General features: G+C 50.4%; 1 protein-coding gene across 1 annotated transcript in view; it reads left to right on the top strand.

The window, feature by feature from the left end:
* The first annotated feature begins 538 nt into the window (after positions 1-538).
* PLCD1 (phospholipase C delta 1) overlaps positions 539-13,179 on the top strand; it is a 54,511-nt gene continuing 41,870 nt past the window's right edge. Inside the window, exon 1 of the mRNA XM_031951655.1 lies at positions 539-695. Within this exon, the coding sequence (XP_031807515.1) occupies positions 662-695 (34 nt within the window). The 5' untranslated portion in view covers positions 539-661. The remainder of the gene's footprint in view (positions 696-13,179) is intronic.

Raw genomic sequence — 13,179 nt, 5'->3', positions numbered from 1 at the left:
AAACAGACACACAGAGACACAAAAAGACAGAGAAAGAGACAGAGGCAGAGAGACAGAGACACAAAGAGACAGATAACAGACACAGAGAGAGATAGAGACAGAGACAGAGAGTGGGAGGTTTGAGACTGGGGAGGAAGGAAAGGGGGGCCGGCACTGAGCGGGGGTGGAGGAAAGCAGCAGCTAATGGTGCCCCAGGCCCATCCTTTGGAGGAGATAGGGCACAGGACAGAAGGGGGGATGGTGTGTGGGCCGGGCCGGGGCCTCCTGCCTCCACTCCTCAGCCTCACCATCATCCCCTCAGAGTCCGGGGGACGGGAGGGCTGGAGGCCGGCCGGCATGGCTTTGTGTGGGGCGGGGCGGGGCAGGGGCCCATCGGGCCGGGGCAGGGCAGGGTCCTTATTCCCGGCCCACTCCCAAAAGGGCCCGGCCGCACATAATTCCGGGCGGGGCGGCCCCGGGGGGGGCGGGGGGTCGGTGTCCCGGCCTCGGGGGAGGGGCCGGAGGGCCGGAGCTAGAGCCCGGGAGGCAGTGTTGAGGCTGGGGCTGGGCTGGCCTGCCTCCCTCCCGCCCGCCCGCCTGTCTACCCGCCTCCTCTCCCAAGACCGGCCTCCAGTCCCTGCTCACGGAACAACTGGCACAGCTGGCGCGAGCCCCAGCTGCCATGGACTCTAACGGAGACTTCCTGGCGCTGCATGGTGAGCATCCCGGCCTCCCCCTCTCCCCCCTCCCCCCCCCCGGGGACCCGGGGGTGCGTGTGCGCGGAACTGTCTGTGCCTGTGTGGACGTGGGCTTCCCCGGGGAGGTTTGTACCTCCAGAGCCTGGGATCGTGTGTGAGTGTGAGTGAGTGTGCGGGTGTGTGCGGGTGTGTGAAACTCCGTAAGCGTAACTGGGTAACTTTGCGTATGTGTGGGACCATGTGTGTGGGGAGGAAGGCGTGTGTTATGTGACTATGTTTGGTGCGCTTGGAACTGTGTGTGCGTGTGCGTGTGTGTGTCCGTGTGTGCGTGTGAGTGTGTGTCCGTGTGTGTATGTGTGCGAGTGTGTGTGCGTGTGGATGAATGGACACGTCCGGGGGATTCGCTGGGAGACGGGGGTGCGCTCGCGGCCCGCTGCGCTCCGGGCTGGTTGGGCCGGGTTTGGGGAGCTGCGGTTTGGGTGTTTGGCAATAGAGTGGGGCGGGGCAGCGGGCCTCGGAAACGGCAGGTTTTAGCACACGCGCGCACACACACTCACTCACACACACTCACACACTCACACAGCCCTGGGTGGATAGATTTTGAGGGTGGCCACTGTCTAAGGCTTCCCGGGGGGGGGGGTGCCTGTGGGGCTCCCGGCCCGGGCCCGGCCCCCTCTTCTCCTCAGAGAACGTTTGCAATGGGAGGTACCGGGGGAGGGGGGCGGAGAGGGCCCTCCCCCTGCCCTCGGCTCTAGCGGGGGCTCCGCCCGCCCAGGCAGAGGGGAGTCGCTCGGACCCGGAGGTTCCGGGGCCGCTGGGGGAGGACCCGGAGAGCGCCCGCCTCCCCTCGCCCCTCTCCCTCCCTCCCTCCCCCTCTCGGACGGACCCCGCCCCGGGCCCGCACCGGAAGGCGGCGGACGGCCTCCCCGGCCCGGGGCCGCCCACCTTGGCCGAAGCTTTCAGTCCTCTGCGGGAGGGGCGGGGGGGGGGGGCAGCTCGGCCGCCCGGGAGAGTGGGGGCTCCCGCTGGGCCCCACCAGCTTTCCCCCGGCGGGACGTCCCGGCAGGGAGGGGGTTTTCTGCGGGGATGGGAGGAGTCGCACTGTGCTCCCACGTGTGGAGAAGGGGCTTTGGCGTTCTGTAGTTTGAGGGTCGAGGTGGGGGGACAAGGGGGAGGGGGAAGCGGACCGGGGAGTCTCTGGCAAATGGGGAGGCTGTTGCAGCTCCCGGGGCTGTGGAGCATCCCCCCCCCGTGTCTCCTTCAAACCCCCTTTTCCAAAAGAGGGAACCGGGTCCCCAGAAGGGGGGGACTAGGGCGAGCCAGCCCCGGCTCTGCTGCCTTAGCATCCTGCCCTTTCCCTTCTGGCCGAGGGCCTCCCGAGGGCCCGCGGGTTCCCACACATGGCCAGAGAGAGCGGGGCTCTTGCATAGGTGCTAGACTTGTGGTTAAGAGAACCTCCGGAAAAGGGCTGAGGGAGGGAGGGCAGCCGCGGGGGCTCAGCTCTGCCCCGGCCCTTCTCCCCCCCCCCCACCCCAGCAGGGGCCTGAGGCTTTAAGTGGGGCCGGCGGTCTTAGCAGGGGCCCAGGATTCTCTTTGCACGGGGGAGTCCAGGGCCTGGCTGTTTTCTTAGTGGAGTGTGGAGGAGGAATGGTCGGGACAGGGGTTTCTTTCAGCCCTGGCTAGAGTCAGACCCCAGAAATCTGGGCTCTGCCCTGCCAGCCTGAATGGCTTCTCTGTCTCTTTCAAAGCCACCTCCCTCAGCCTCTCCCACCCTGGCTCAGGTGTTGCTTCTCTGGCCTCCCTTCCTCCTTGCTCCCCATCCTGGCCTCCCTCCCTCCCTGCTCCCCATCCTGGCCTCCCTCCCTCCCTGCTCCCCATCCTGGTCTCCCTCCCTCCCTGCTCCCCATCCTGGCCTCCCTCCCTCCCTTCCCCCCATCCTGGTCTCTCTCCCTGGCCTCTCCCAAGGGCAGGGCCCTCATCCCTCACTCCCGCTGCAGTCTTTTGGGGTGTTAGTGCAGTGGTTAGTGGGAGCGGTTAGACGTTGCTCATTTGACCAAAATGAGAGACGGAGATAAAAGCGGGGATAACCACAGCTGCTGAGGGTCCGGTTCCCATGACGTGTGGAAGTGAAAAATGAGCACCCTTAGCTTCTCCTTGATCCCAGAGAGCAGGGGGACACCCGCCCAGCCCCAAGGGGGGGGCCTCTTCTTTTGGCTATTGCTGCTGCCCTGTCGGGTCCAACCTTTTTGGGCTTTTCTTAGCAAACATCTTGGAGCGGTTTGTGGTGAACTTATTTTAAGATGAGGAATGGAGGCAAACAAGGTTGAGTGACTTGCCTGATCACACAGAAAGGAAGTGTCTGAGGCTGGATTTGAACCCGGGTCTTGTTGACCTGATGCTGGATGCACTTTGCCCCCCGGCCGCCCAAGGATGTGCCTGAGCTCGCCCAGGGCTGCACCTGTCTCTCACCCTGCCTACTCTGCATGCTCTCCAGGACACTGGCAGTGAAGCTGGAGGGGCCTCTGAGGCCATCAAGTCCACTTTACAGATGAAGAAACTGAACCCCAAACTCTGACTGTAAATGCTCGAATTTAGGGAGCCTGTCATGTCCTTCATTTTCCCAAGAAGGAAGCTGAAACCCAGAGAGAAATGACTGGCCTAAGATCACACAGTTCAGGTAGACCAGGGCACAAATCCAGAGTCAGATACTAATAATAGCCGTGCACATAACACTCGCTGCTTACATTTCTGGAGACTTTTAAGCTATGCAAAGCCCTTGATCCATATTTTCTCACTTGATATTCCCCCCAAGACTACTGCCGGACTGATGGATGAAGCCCCTGCCCCTGGAAGAGGCCCGGCACCGATGAGTGTCTGAGGCAGGTCTTTCCATTTTTTTCTCAATACTATTTTATTTTCCCCAATACATGTAAAAATAGTTTTCAACATTAATTTTATTAATCTATTTTAATTAATTAATACTGATATTAAATTTTAATTTAATTAATCTCTAATTAATGATAATTTAATTAATTACTTTAATAAGGTTTTGTGCTCCAGTTTTTTTCTTTCTCCTTCCCATACCTCCCTTCCCAAGACAGCAAGTCAAATAAGCTAAACGTGTAATTCTTCTAAACATATTTCCATATTCACGTTGCTGCACAAGAAAAATCAGATTAAAAGGGAGAAAAACCATGAGAAAGAAAAAGCAAACAAGCAGAAAAAGGGAAAATACTTTGCTTTGAGCCATATTCGATTTCCAAAGCCCTTCCTTTGGATGCGGATGGCATTTTCCATCCCAAGCCTATTAAAACTGCCTTTTATCACCACATGGTTGAAAAGAGCCAGGTCCATCGCAGTTGATCATCACAAAATCTCGTTAGTGTGTACAATGTTCTCCTGGTTCTGCTCGCTTCATCAGCATCAGTTCATGGAGGTCTTCCAAGGCTTTTCTTTAATCATTTGTTATAGAGGAATAATATTCCCTTACATTCACATATCCTGATTTATTTACCCATTCCCTAATTGACGGACGTCCGCTCAATTTCCAGGTCTTTGCTATCACTAAAAAGGCTGCTACATGCAGGTCCTTTCCCCTCTTTTACGATCTCGGCAGGATACAGACCCAGTAGTCAACATTTATTAATGTCTCCTTGTGCTAAATGCTTGGGACACAAAGAAAGGCAGAAGACTCGATTCTCTCTATATTTTAGAAATGAGATCTTTATTGGAAACACTGGCTACAAAAAGTATTTCCCAGCTTTCTGCTTTCTTTCTAATCCTGGCTCCGTGGGTTTTGTTTGTGCAAAATCTTTTTAATTGAATGTGATCAAAATGATCCATTCTGAGGTTCATAATGTTCTCTACTTCTTTGGCCATAAATTCCTTTCTTATCCAAAGATCTGACAGCTAAACAATCCCTTGCTCTCCTCTTCTGTTTGTCGTCCAACCTTTTGTCTCTAAATCATGAATCCATTTCGACCTGATGTCGGTATAGGTGTGAGATCTCGGTCTGTATCTAGTTTCTGCCGGGCTATCAAATTCAAGTCCAAACACTAGCTTTCCGAACACTGGCCCCTGCCCTGCACTGCCTCGGCAGCGTTTTCTGTTGGGGGGAAAGATCTTTGGTACAAACCACCTTTGCCAGCGTTTCTGCTGCTGTTACTCAGCACGTACAGTTCGTGTCGCCAAAGTAGATGAGGTGATGTTTCAGGAACGTGTGTGAGTCTGACTCATTGCGTCTCCAGGGGGTGGGGAGGCTGGCAGCCCTTTGGCACCAACAATGCCCAAACCCCGCATGCCCTGGGAAGCTGGCTACGGCCTCGAGCTGTACAGGACTTCAGACAGCCCCGGTCCCTGAAGAATTAGAGTCCAAGAGTCAGCCCAGGGGATCATCTGAGACGAATTCCTGGGCCCTGGGCATCCTGGGTACCAGCTTCTCTGGTCTTTGCCTGAACGCCCCCAGAATGGTGCTCCCCTACCCTGGGCAGTGGCTCTCCCCCTCCCCAGACACTCCCCGTCCTCCCCACCAGAGCCGATGCTCCCCAACTCCATAGACAGCTGCTCCTCTCTCACAGAGATTCCCAAGATCCCCCCACCTTCCCCACCAGAACTGACCCTCTCTAGGCCCTCTTCCAGATGAGCCCACAAGCCAGGAGGTGCTCAGAGGCTCACCCCCTCACTTTGTTCTCCTCCTTCCCCCTCTGTCTCCTGCTCTGGCCCGGCATGTCATCACTGCCATTTCTCCTTCTCCAACAGCCTCGATTTCCAGTTTCCTTACGTGAAATAACTTTTGTTGCTCTTCATATGTTTCTCTTTTGTCTGATTCTTGCTCTTTCCTTTTCCAGCTCATTTTACAGGAGGAGGAGACTGAGGCAAATAAGGTGAAGTGCCTTGCCCAGGCTCACAAGCAGGAAGTGTTTGAGGTCAGGTTTGAACTCGGCTTTTCCTGCTCCCAAGACCCTGGGCCCTACCCGCCGGTCCCTAGCCGCCCCAGCTCACAAATCTGTAGCTGCAGATGAGGTGTTCAGGGGGAGGGCTGCTCTCCCCCGGGGTGTCCACCTGCCACTCAAGCTTCAGCTTGCCCAGCAGCCACACCCTTCCAAACCATCTTGGCAGACGGGCTAGGCCAGGCTGAGGGGAACTGCCGGGCCTGAAGCCTTGGGCGAGTTGGGGATGTCTGCCCAAGTGCGGGAGACCATTCGGCGCAATGGGTGGAGGAGAACAGTTAGTTTGAGAGGCTGTGAGGGCAGCTGAGGCAGGCGCGCTGGATACTGGGAGCCTGGCCCGACATCCACGATGCCCCCGTCCCCCTGCGCCCCGAGCCGTCACTGTCCCGACTTGTGCTGCCACTGGACTTGGAGGATTGTGGAGGAGGGTGAGACTGACAGAGGAGGATCAGCAGCACTGCCGCCAGTACTCCACCCCCGCCTTCCTCCATCACTGCCCTGCCAGGAACCTCTGGGGATCCCACAAGCACCTAAGTCCTCAGAGGGAGCCCCTCCTCACTCAGGCCTCTCCCACTCCTCTGACTCCTCCCTTTTCAGCAGGGTTGCCTATGTATAGAACCCTGGAACCAGACTCAAGGAAACGGGGGTTCTGAGGCCTCAGGTGCTTCCTTCTTATGTGACCTTGGGCAAGTGACAGCATCCCTCAGCCTGTTTCCCTATCTGCATAATGGGAATAATAACACCTTCTCCCACCATGATTCATCCATTCAGTTTCCAGTTTCTGGCCACTACAAACAGGGCTGCCACAAATATTTTGGCACGTACAGGTCCCTTTCGCTTCTTTAGTATCTCCTTGGGGTATAAGCCCAGTAGTAACACTGCTGGGTCAAAGGGGATGCATAGTATGAATCTTTTGGGGCATAGTTCCAGATTGCTCTCCAGAATGGTTGGATTCGTTCACAACTCCACCCACAATGCATCAGTGTCCCAGTTTCCCCACATCCCCTCCAACTTTCGTCATTATCATTTCCTGTCATCTTAGCCAATCTGACAGGTGTGTAGTGAGACCTCAGAGTTGTCTTAATTTGCATTTCTCTGACCGATAGTGATTTGGAGCACCTTTTCATGTGGCTACAAATAGTTTCAATTTCTTCATCTGAAAATTGTCTGTTCATATCCTTTGACCATTTATCATTTAGAGAATTAGCCTTGGTTCTCTTGAAGGCCAGCATCTCTAACATCCCCCTGCCCTTTCCTCTGCCTGCTGGGGACCGCCACGTGGACATTCTAGGGAGCCTTCCTGTGGAGTATGGGCTAGTTCCTTGGAGGGCCTCGGGGTCAGCCAGAGTCAGGATAAATTAAAGTCCTTTGGTCTTTGGGGAGAAGTGAAGGAAACAGACAAACTGCCCCGAAGCTTGTCAATGATCTCTCCTGGATTCTCATCCAAAGTCACCAACTTCTCTCCTCCTTGTCTTGCCACAAAAGTCATTCTCTCACCCCTCTCTCACCCTGCCCTCAAATCCTTGTCTACTATTATCTTAACACCAAGCATTCAGTAAGCACCAAACGGTGAGAAGAGCCATTTATCCAAAGCATATGCTAATAGAGTCATTGTCTCATAGCGAACAGGTAATTAGCCTTAAGTGCTCCCTTGTCCTGTTCAAGCCCTCCTTTTTCAGAGTCTCAGCCCTTTACACCTTGTGACAAAGCCCATAGGCTGCCACAACTGACTAACTCCAATACCTCTCATGCATTTTCCCAGTTCCCCTCTGGGGCCAAAGCTAATTGTGATCATTAGGCAGTATTCAGCATCGGTTTGTTTTTCCTTTCATTGATATTACAATGTTCATTTTGTTCATTACATTTCTCTTTGTTCATTACAATTCTCTATCTAGGACTAGGATCTCAGAGACAATCTAGACCATCACCACCCATTTTGCAGATGAGGAAAATGAGTCCCAGAGGCTATAGACTTGTCCAAGTGCACAGATGGCAAGCAGGATTTGGATGGTTACAGGAAGGTTCCATCACAGATCCATAAAGCCCAATGTGTTCAGCTCTTGTCCTGTGCACGTGCTTTGATTCTAGTTCTTTTCTTCCACAAGAAATGCTGACAGATATTTGAGTGCAGAGGGTTCTTTCAGATTTCCCTCTTTTTGGTGACGGGACAGCGCGTCTCCCTGTGGTCCAGGTTTAGAAGCTGTGAGACATCTTGGATTCTTTGCTAGCCTGTGATTGTCACCTCAAGTCAGCCAAGACTTTTTCTTTGATAATATGCCTCCCATGACTGACTGTTCATTTCTATCTCAACCACCCCACCCTAGTCCAGGGCTTGGGCTATCACCCGGCCTGTTGCAATAACCTCCCAACTTTGTTTCCTCCTCCTCTGCTTTATCCCACACCATACTGCCAGATTCATCTTCATAAACTGCTGCCTTAAATGGGCCTCTTTCTTGCTCAGTAATTGTCAGTGACTCCCCGTTGAATATGGTCGAAGTCTTCAAACTCTTTCTTCAATAAAAAAGAAAATAAAAAGCATAAACTCCTTGATATGTGACATTTGTAAATTACACATATATTACTATTATATATGTGTACTCATATATTATGTAAATTATAAAATGTAAGATCATTGAGGGCAGGAGCTGATTTGGCTTTGGCTTTTGTACTGTCATTGTCTACTCCAGTGTCTTGTACATAGTAAGCACTTAAGTTCCTATTGATTAATTGATAAACATATATCTTAAATAGAAAAAAATTTTAAAAAAGAAATGTTGTTTTAAAATGGTTTCTATTTTACATTGGCACAGAACTCTTGTTTCTTTCACTAAAATGTTATTAGTTTAATTTATATTTGGTATATGTATAGAGAATCTCAAGGTCAGGAATATCAAACATCGATATACGACTTTATGGTTTGCAAAGCTCTTCACAAATATTATCTCTTTGGATTCTCATGACAACCTTGGGAGGGAGGTTCTGTCATCATGCTTATCTTAGCGAGGGAGAGATCAAAACAGACAAAAGTTAAATGAGTTGAACATGAAGTGGGCTGGGATCCCTTTAAGAAATTATATTTCCTATTGATCTATGATTCCTTTCAGATTCCCAGCCCCTCCTGGCTGAGACATATCGTCCCCAGACACAATTGTCTTTCCTGGATGCCGGGGCCTTTGAGTCACAAATCCTGGTCAATAGCATCCCTTTGAATTCCAATAGGAGACCTGGGCTTGTCCCAACCCCAACTGGATCTGAACCAATTTGGGCCCTCCCAGCCCCCACTGGTTTTGATCTGCTCTGGTTGTCCCAGTCCCCACCAAGATAACCAATATAATGAGCTTCCATCAACTAAGGTCTTTGCAGATGGACCTTGGCAGCTCCCTTTGCTGCCAGGACCTTCTGTCCCCTGAGAACTGCATTCTCAGTGCAAACTCCATTTCCCATAGATCTGCTTGCTGGAATAATATTCTTTCCCAGTGTTATCCTCTCCTTATCCTCATGTATTTCTCTAACCAGACTTTATGCCTCTGTCAGGATTTCTAACCTTCCTTCCAATTCCTACAATAAACTTCTTTTATCAATCTAGGTTTTCGGGTCTGGAAATTCCTTTACAGAGAACCTCTGCGCCTCCAGAAGGGAGTCCCCAAAACTCTCTATCCTTGTGCTGAATCCCAAGGGTTGCAGGGGAGCCCAACCTCTCCATTCGGTTCCCAGAACCCCGAACCTGCCACTAGACCATATCTCCCTGACCCCCAGAAACCCTAATTTCATTTTGATTCCCTAAATCTAAACCTCATCAGAACAGGGTCTCACAGTTAGTGTCTGGGGCCAGATTGGAACTCTCCCGACTCCGGTTTTAGTGCTCACTCCACAGGAATACCTGGATTTAGGAACTGCCTGTGATTTTTGTCAAGTCATTGACCTTTCAGTACTCTGGGCGACCTTCCATAAGCTCCAGGTCAGTGAAAGGACTGACCTGGATTAGTGAGGGATTGCCTCACCTGGGAGCTTTCTATACCAGTGAAGTCACAGAGGCAGGAGTAGATAGCGTTATTATAAAGAATATTTTTTAGTGAAATCAGGGTGACTGAACATACTGCCTCATTTCCAAAAACGTCCCAAGTATGTTATAAGGAAAGGCTGGCACAATAATGCCTCAATAATTAAATTTTTTTTGTTATGAGGACTATAGCTTGTATAGCTCATGTAGGCTTTGGGGCTATTCTCCCCAGAGCTTAGCTGGGTGACTCGTCTCCTCAGCATCTGGGGGTAACTGAGGAATCGGGGGTTGTCTTCTAATGCGATATAACTCTATCTAGCTATCATCTATCTATCATGAAACTCCAACAGTACCTACTGTCCAGACCCTCCACAGTTATCAGTTGACATCGGCCAGCCAGATTTAAGTAATTTTTAGAAATATATTTACTGAGTTTGTAATATCGGTCCAAATGTCCCCCTAAAGCATATACTGCTTGCCTAGCAATACAGAATCCAGAGGAAAGTGGGTGCAAGCTTAAAGCTCACTCAGTGTGGCAGAGAGGTGCCACAGCTCCAGTAGCTGGAAGTCCTTTTTCCACTTTGAGGGTTATTCATGGAGTTCTCTTCTGGCACGTTGCAGATTTACTATTGGGCTCCCTGCTTTCCTCCTCATGTTTCATTTGCTCTCGGCTCCCACTGTAGCCACTGTCTCCTACTGCTACTGTCACAGGGATGCTGCTTCATGCTCATAGGATCCTCCGGTCCTCTTAAATTCCCAAGGTCCTCTTCTAGCCAAGGAATAGGAGAGGGCAGGGAAATGCCAAAGCCAGGGCTTCTTATTCTCCCTATCAGGTGATTTCTCCTCAGGCACTTGGGCTTGGCCAGAGCAATGCTCTCCTCTGAGCCAGAAGCTCAGTTCTTGTTTGCAATGGGTTCATTGTTTTGTAGACCACTCCACAAGGGTCGACCCTGTTCTCTCAACCTAGCTGAACACACTCCAGATCATCTGATAACTTTCTAAAATATCTGAATTAATTTGCCATTTAGTATTTATCCTTCGTGTTAGAAACACATATGGTCAAGAGAAATAATCTCCCTTGGCCACGCCCCCAAAACCTGTCTCAGTCTGCACTCTGATTTAAGGGCCGGATAGCGAATTTTATCGGGCAGCTGGTGACTGGCCTGGATCCATCTCCCTGAGTTCCAGTCTGGCTTCAGACACTGACTGTGTGACTGGGCAAGTCACTTCACCCTGTCCTCTGAGAAAGAGCTAGAGAAGCAAACAGCAAACCACTCCAATAACTCTACCAAGAAAACCCCACGTGGGGTCGTGAAGTCCGACATGGCGGAACAGCAGCAATAAGCAGGCTTTCTTATTTGACCTCTGTAATTGAAATTGTTAATGACATTGATCAGAGTTAAGTTTTTTTCTTAATTTAATAATGTTGGCTTGGAATAATTTTTTCTCCTTGTTCTGTGTGTGTGATCAGCTTTGTGCTTTGGGAAAAATCACTTTGGCAGCTGTGTGGAAGATACAAAACAAGAGGGTCCAGGTGGAGGTAAGCCAGCCTCAAGGGGCTCCCTCCACCCTGGACCCTCTTGTTTTTTTATCAGGGTCTGGACTCTGAGAGGAAAGAAAAGGAGGCATATTCAATAGTGGTTGGAATAGCAGCCACAAATCCTGGCAGCAGATTGGATCTGGGGATAAAGGAGAAAGAGGAGCTCCTGGGATGATCCTGAGGCTGCAGCTTGGATGCCGGGGGGATGGTGGCGTCTTCCACAGTCATAGCCAAGTTGGGAAAAAAGCAAGGTTAAAGTTGGGGAGATGAGAGCCACTCATCCTGAGTGACTGAGGATGAATGAAGAGGAGGGGGACTCTTTGTAGTCACTGCCCTCTTTCCAGCATAGAACCTGCCATACAAAGTACCCCACCCCCTCTCCCCCCAGTCACAAGATGTTCTGAAAACCAAAAGAATGATGGACTCTGCAAGGACGCCTGTGAGGCTGCTTACCTGGGTTGCAGGGTTTTATTTAGTTCAAAGCCAGAAGGTGGGGGAGGGTGTTGGAAGCTTGAAGAGAAGTGGAGGACTCTTAGCTGATAACAGGTGGAGGGCAGAATACATTAGGGAGCAATGGTTGATAGTTCAGGGTCCAAATTCATCAGCTGAATAATTCAAGGTCCTCCACTTTGGGGCTTCCACCTGCCTTTCAATTCAGTAAATGCTTCCAATGTGCTTACTATGTGCAGAGCAGTTTTAGGCACACACGGTTGAGAATCCATAAACGTTGCTTAAACATCTATTGTGGTCCAGGAACTAGGTGCTGGGGATGAAGAGACTAAAAGGAAACAGACGCTGCTCTTAAGAAGTCTAGATTTTATTAGGGACAAGTATGGGGATACACCAAGTAAATACAGGTTGTGTGGTAGAGGAGGAGAGCAGGCAGTCTCACGGTTGGTGATTGACATTAAATGTCACCCAGTGTCTTTAAAACTAAGATTCAGGGTCACACAGGCAGTAAGTGAAAGCACCAAGATTCAGACACAGGGCCTGTGGTTTCAGTCTGCACACTTTTCTTCATGTTTCTAGATAAAAATGTCACAGCATCTGGGGTTCTGAGTTAGCAGAGTTAGCAGAAAAGCCAACTGCTCCCTCTCAGGTGGCCGCCATCTCTCTATGGTCAGAGTGAGGCTTCCAGGTCCTCCTTTGGGGTCCCAGGGGTAGAGTTCCCCCACTATCACGCTTTCCTTGATTTCTCAGGAAGGGTGAGAGCACCCTGGGAGCCAAACCAGACATTGTCAGCAGGTCTCTGGGCTGCTGGGTCTTCTACCTTACTCAGAGTTCCCCCCCTACACCCAGGGATGTGCCTTTTGTAGTTTACATCTTTCCTTAACTCCAGAGGAAAGCTGTCCTTGGCAAAGCCTTATGCATGAAACCGCGAAAAGGGCAGTTACCAATTGCCTTAATGGAGGCTTAGTAAGAAAGATTATCCTAAACCAGCCCCTTACCACCATTTTTAGCTCATTCTTAGTTCTAGTTCTAGTTCTAGCTTATCCAGGGAAATCCACGAGGGTCCACATCCATGTAACATAATCTTTTTTTTAGTGATTTCTTTAAATAAAATCTTTTTATTTTCAAAATATATGCAAAGACAGTTTTCAACAGCAAGCAGTCTAATATAGGTTAAATGTGTTCAGTTCTTCTTTACATATTTCCACATTTATCATCCTGGACAAGAAAAATCAGTTGAAAAAGGAAAAAAAAATGAGAAAGAAAAAAAGCAAGCAAACGACAACAAAAATGGTGAAAATCTGTGTTGTGATCCACATCCAGTCCCCATAATCCTCTCTCTGGATACAGATAGCTCTCTCAATCATAAGTCTATTGGAATTGGCCTGAATCACCTCATTGCTGCAAAGAGCAACATCCATCACAGTTGATCATTGTAGAATCTTGTTACTGTGTTCAATATTTTCCTGAATCTCCTCAATTCACTCAGCATCATTTCCTGTAAATTTCCCCAGGCCTCTCTGAAATCCTCCTGGTGATCCTTTCTTATAGAACAATAATATT

Source organism: Sarcophilus harrisii, chromosome 1 (genome assembly GCF_902635505.1).
Source record: "Sarcophilus harrisii chromosome 1, mSarHar1.11, whole genome shotgun sequence".
Classification (NCBI taxonomy): Eukaryota; Metazoa; Chordata; class Mammalia; order Dasyuromorphia; family Dasyuridae; genus Sarcophilus; species Sarcophilus harrisii.
Note: the sequence above shows the minus strand (reverse complement) of the source record. Positions and strands in the feature narration are given on the sequence as shown.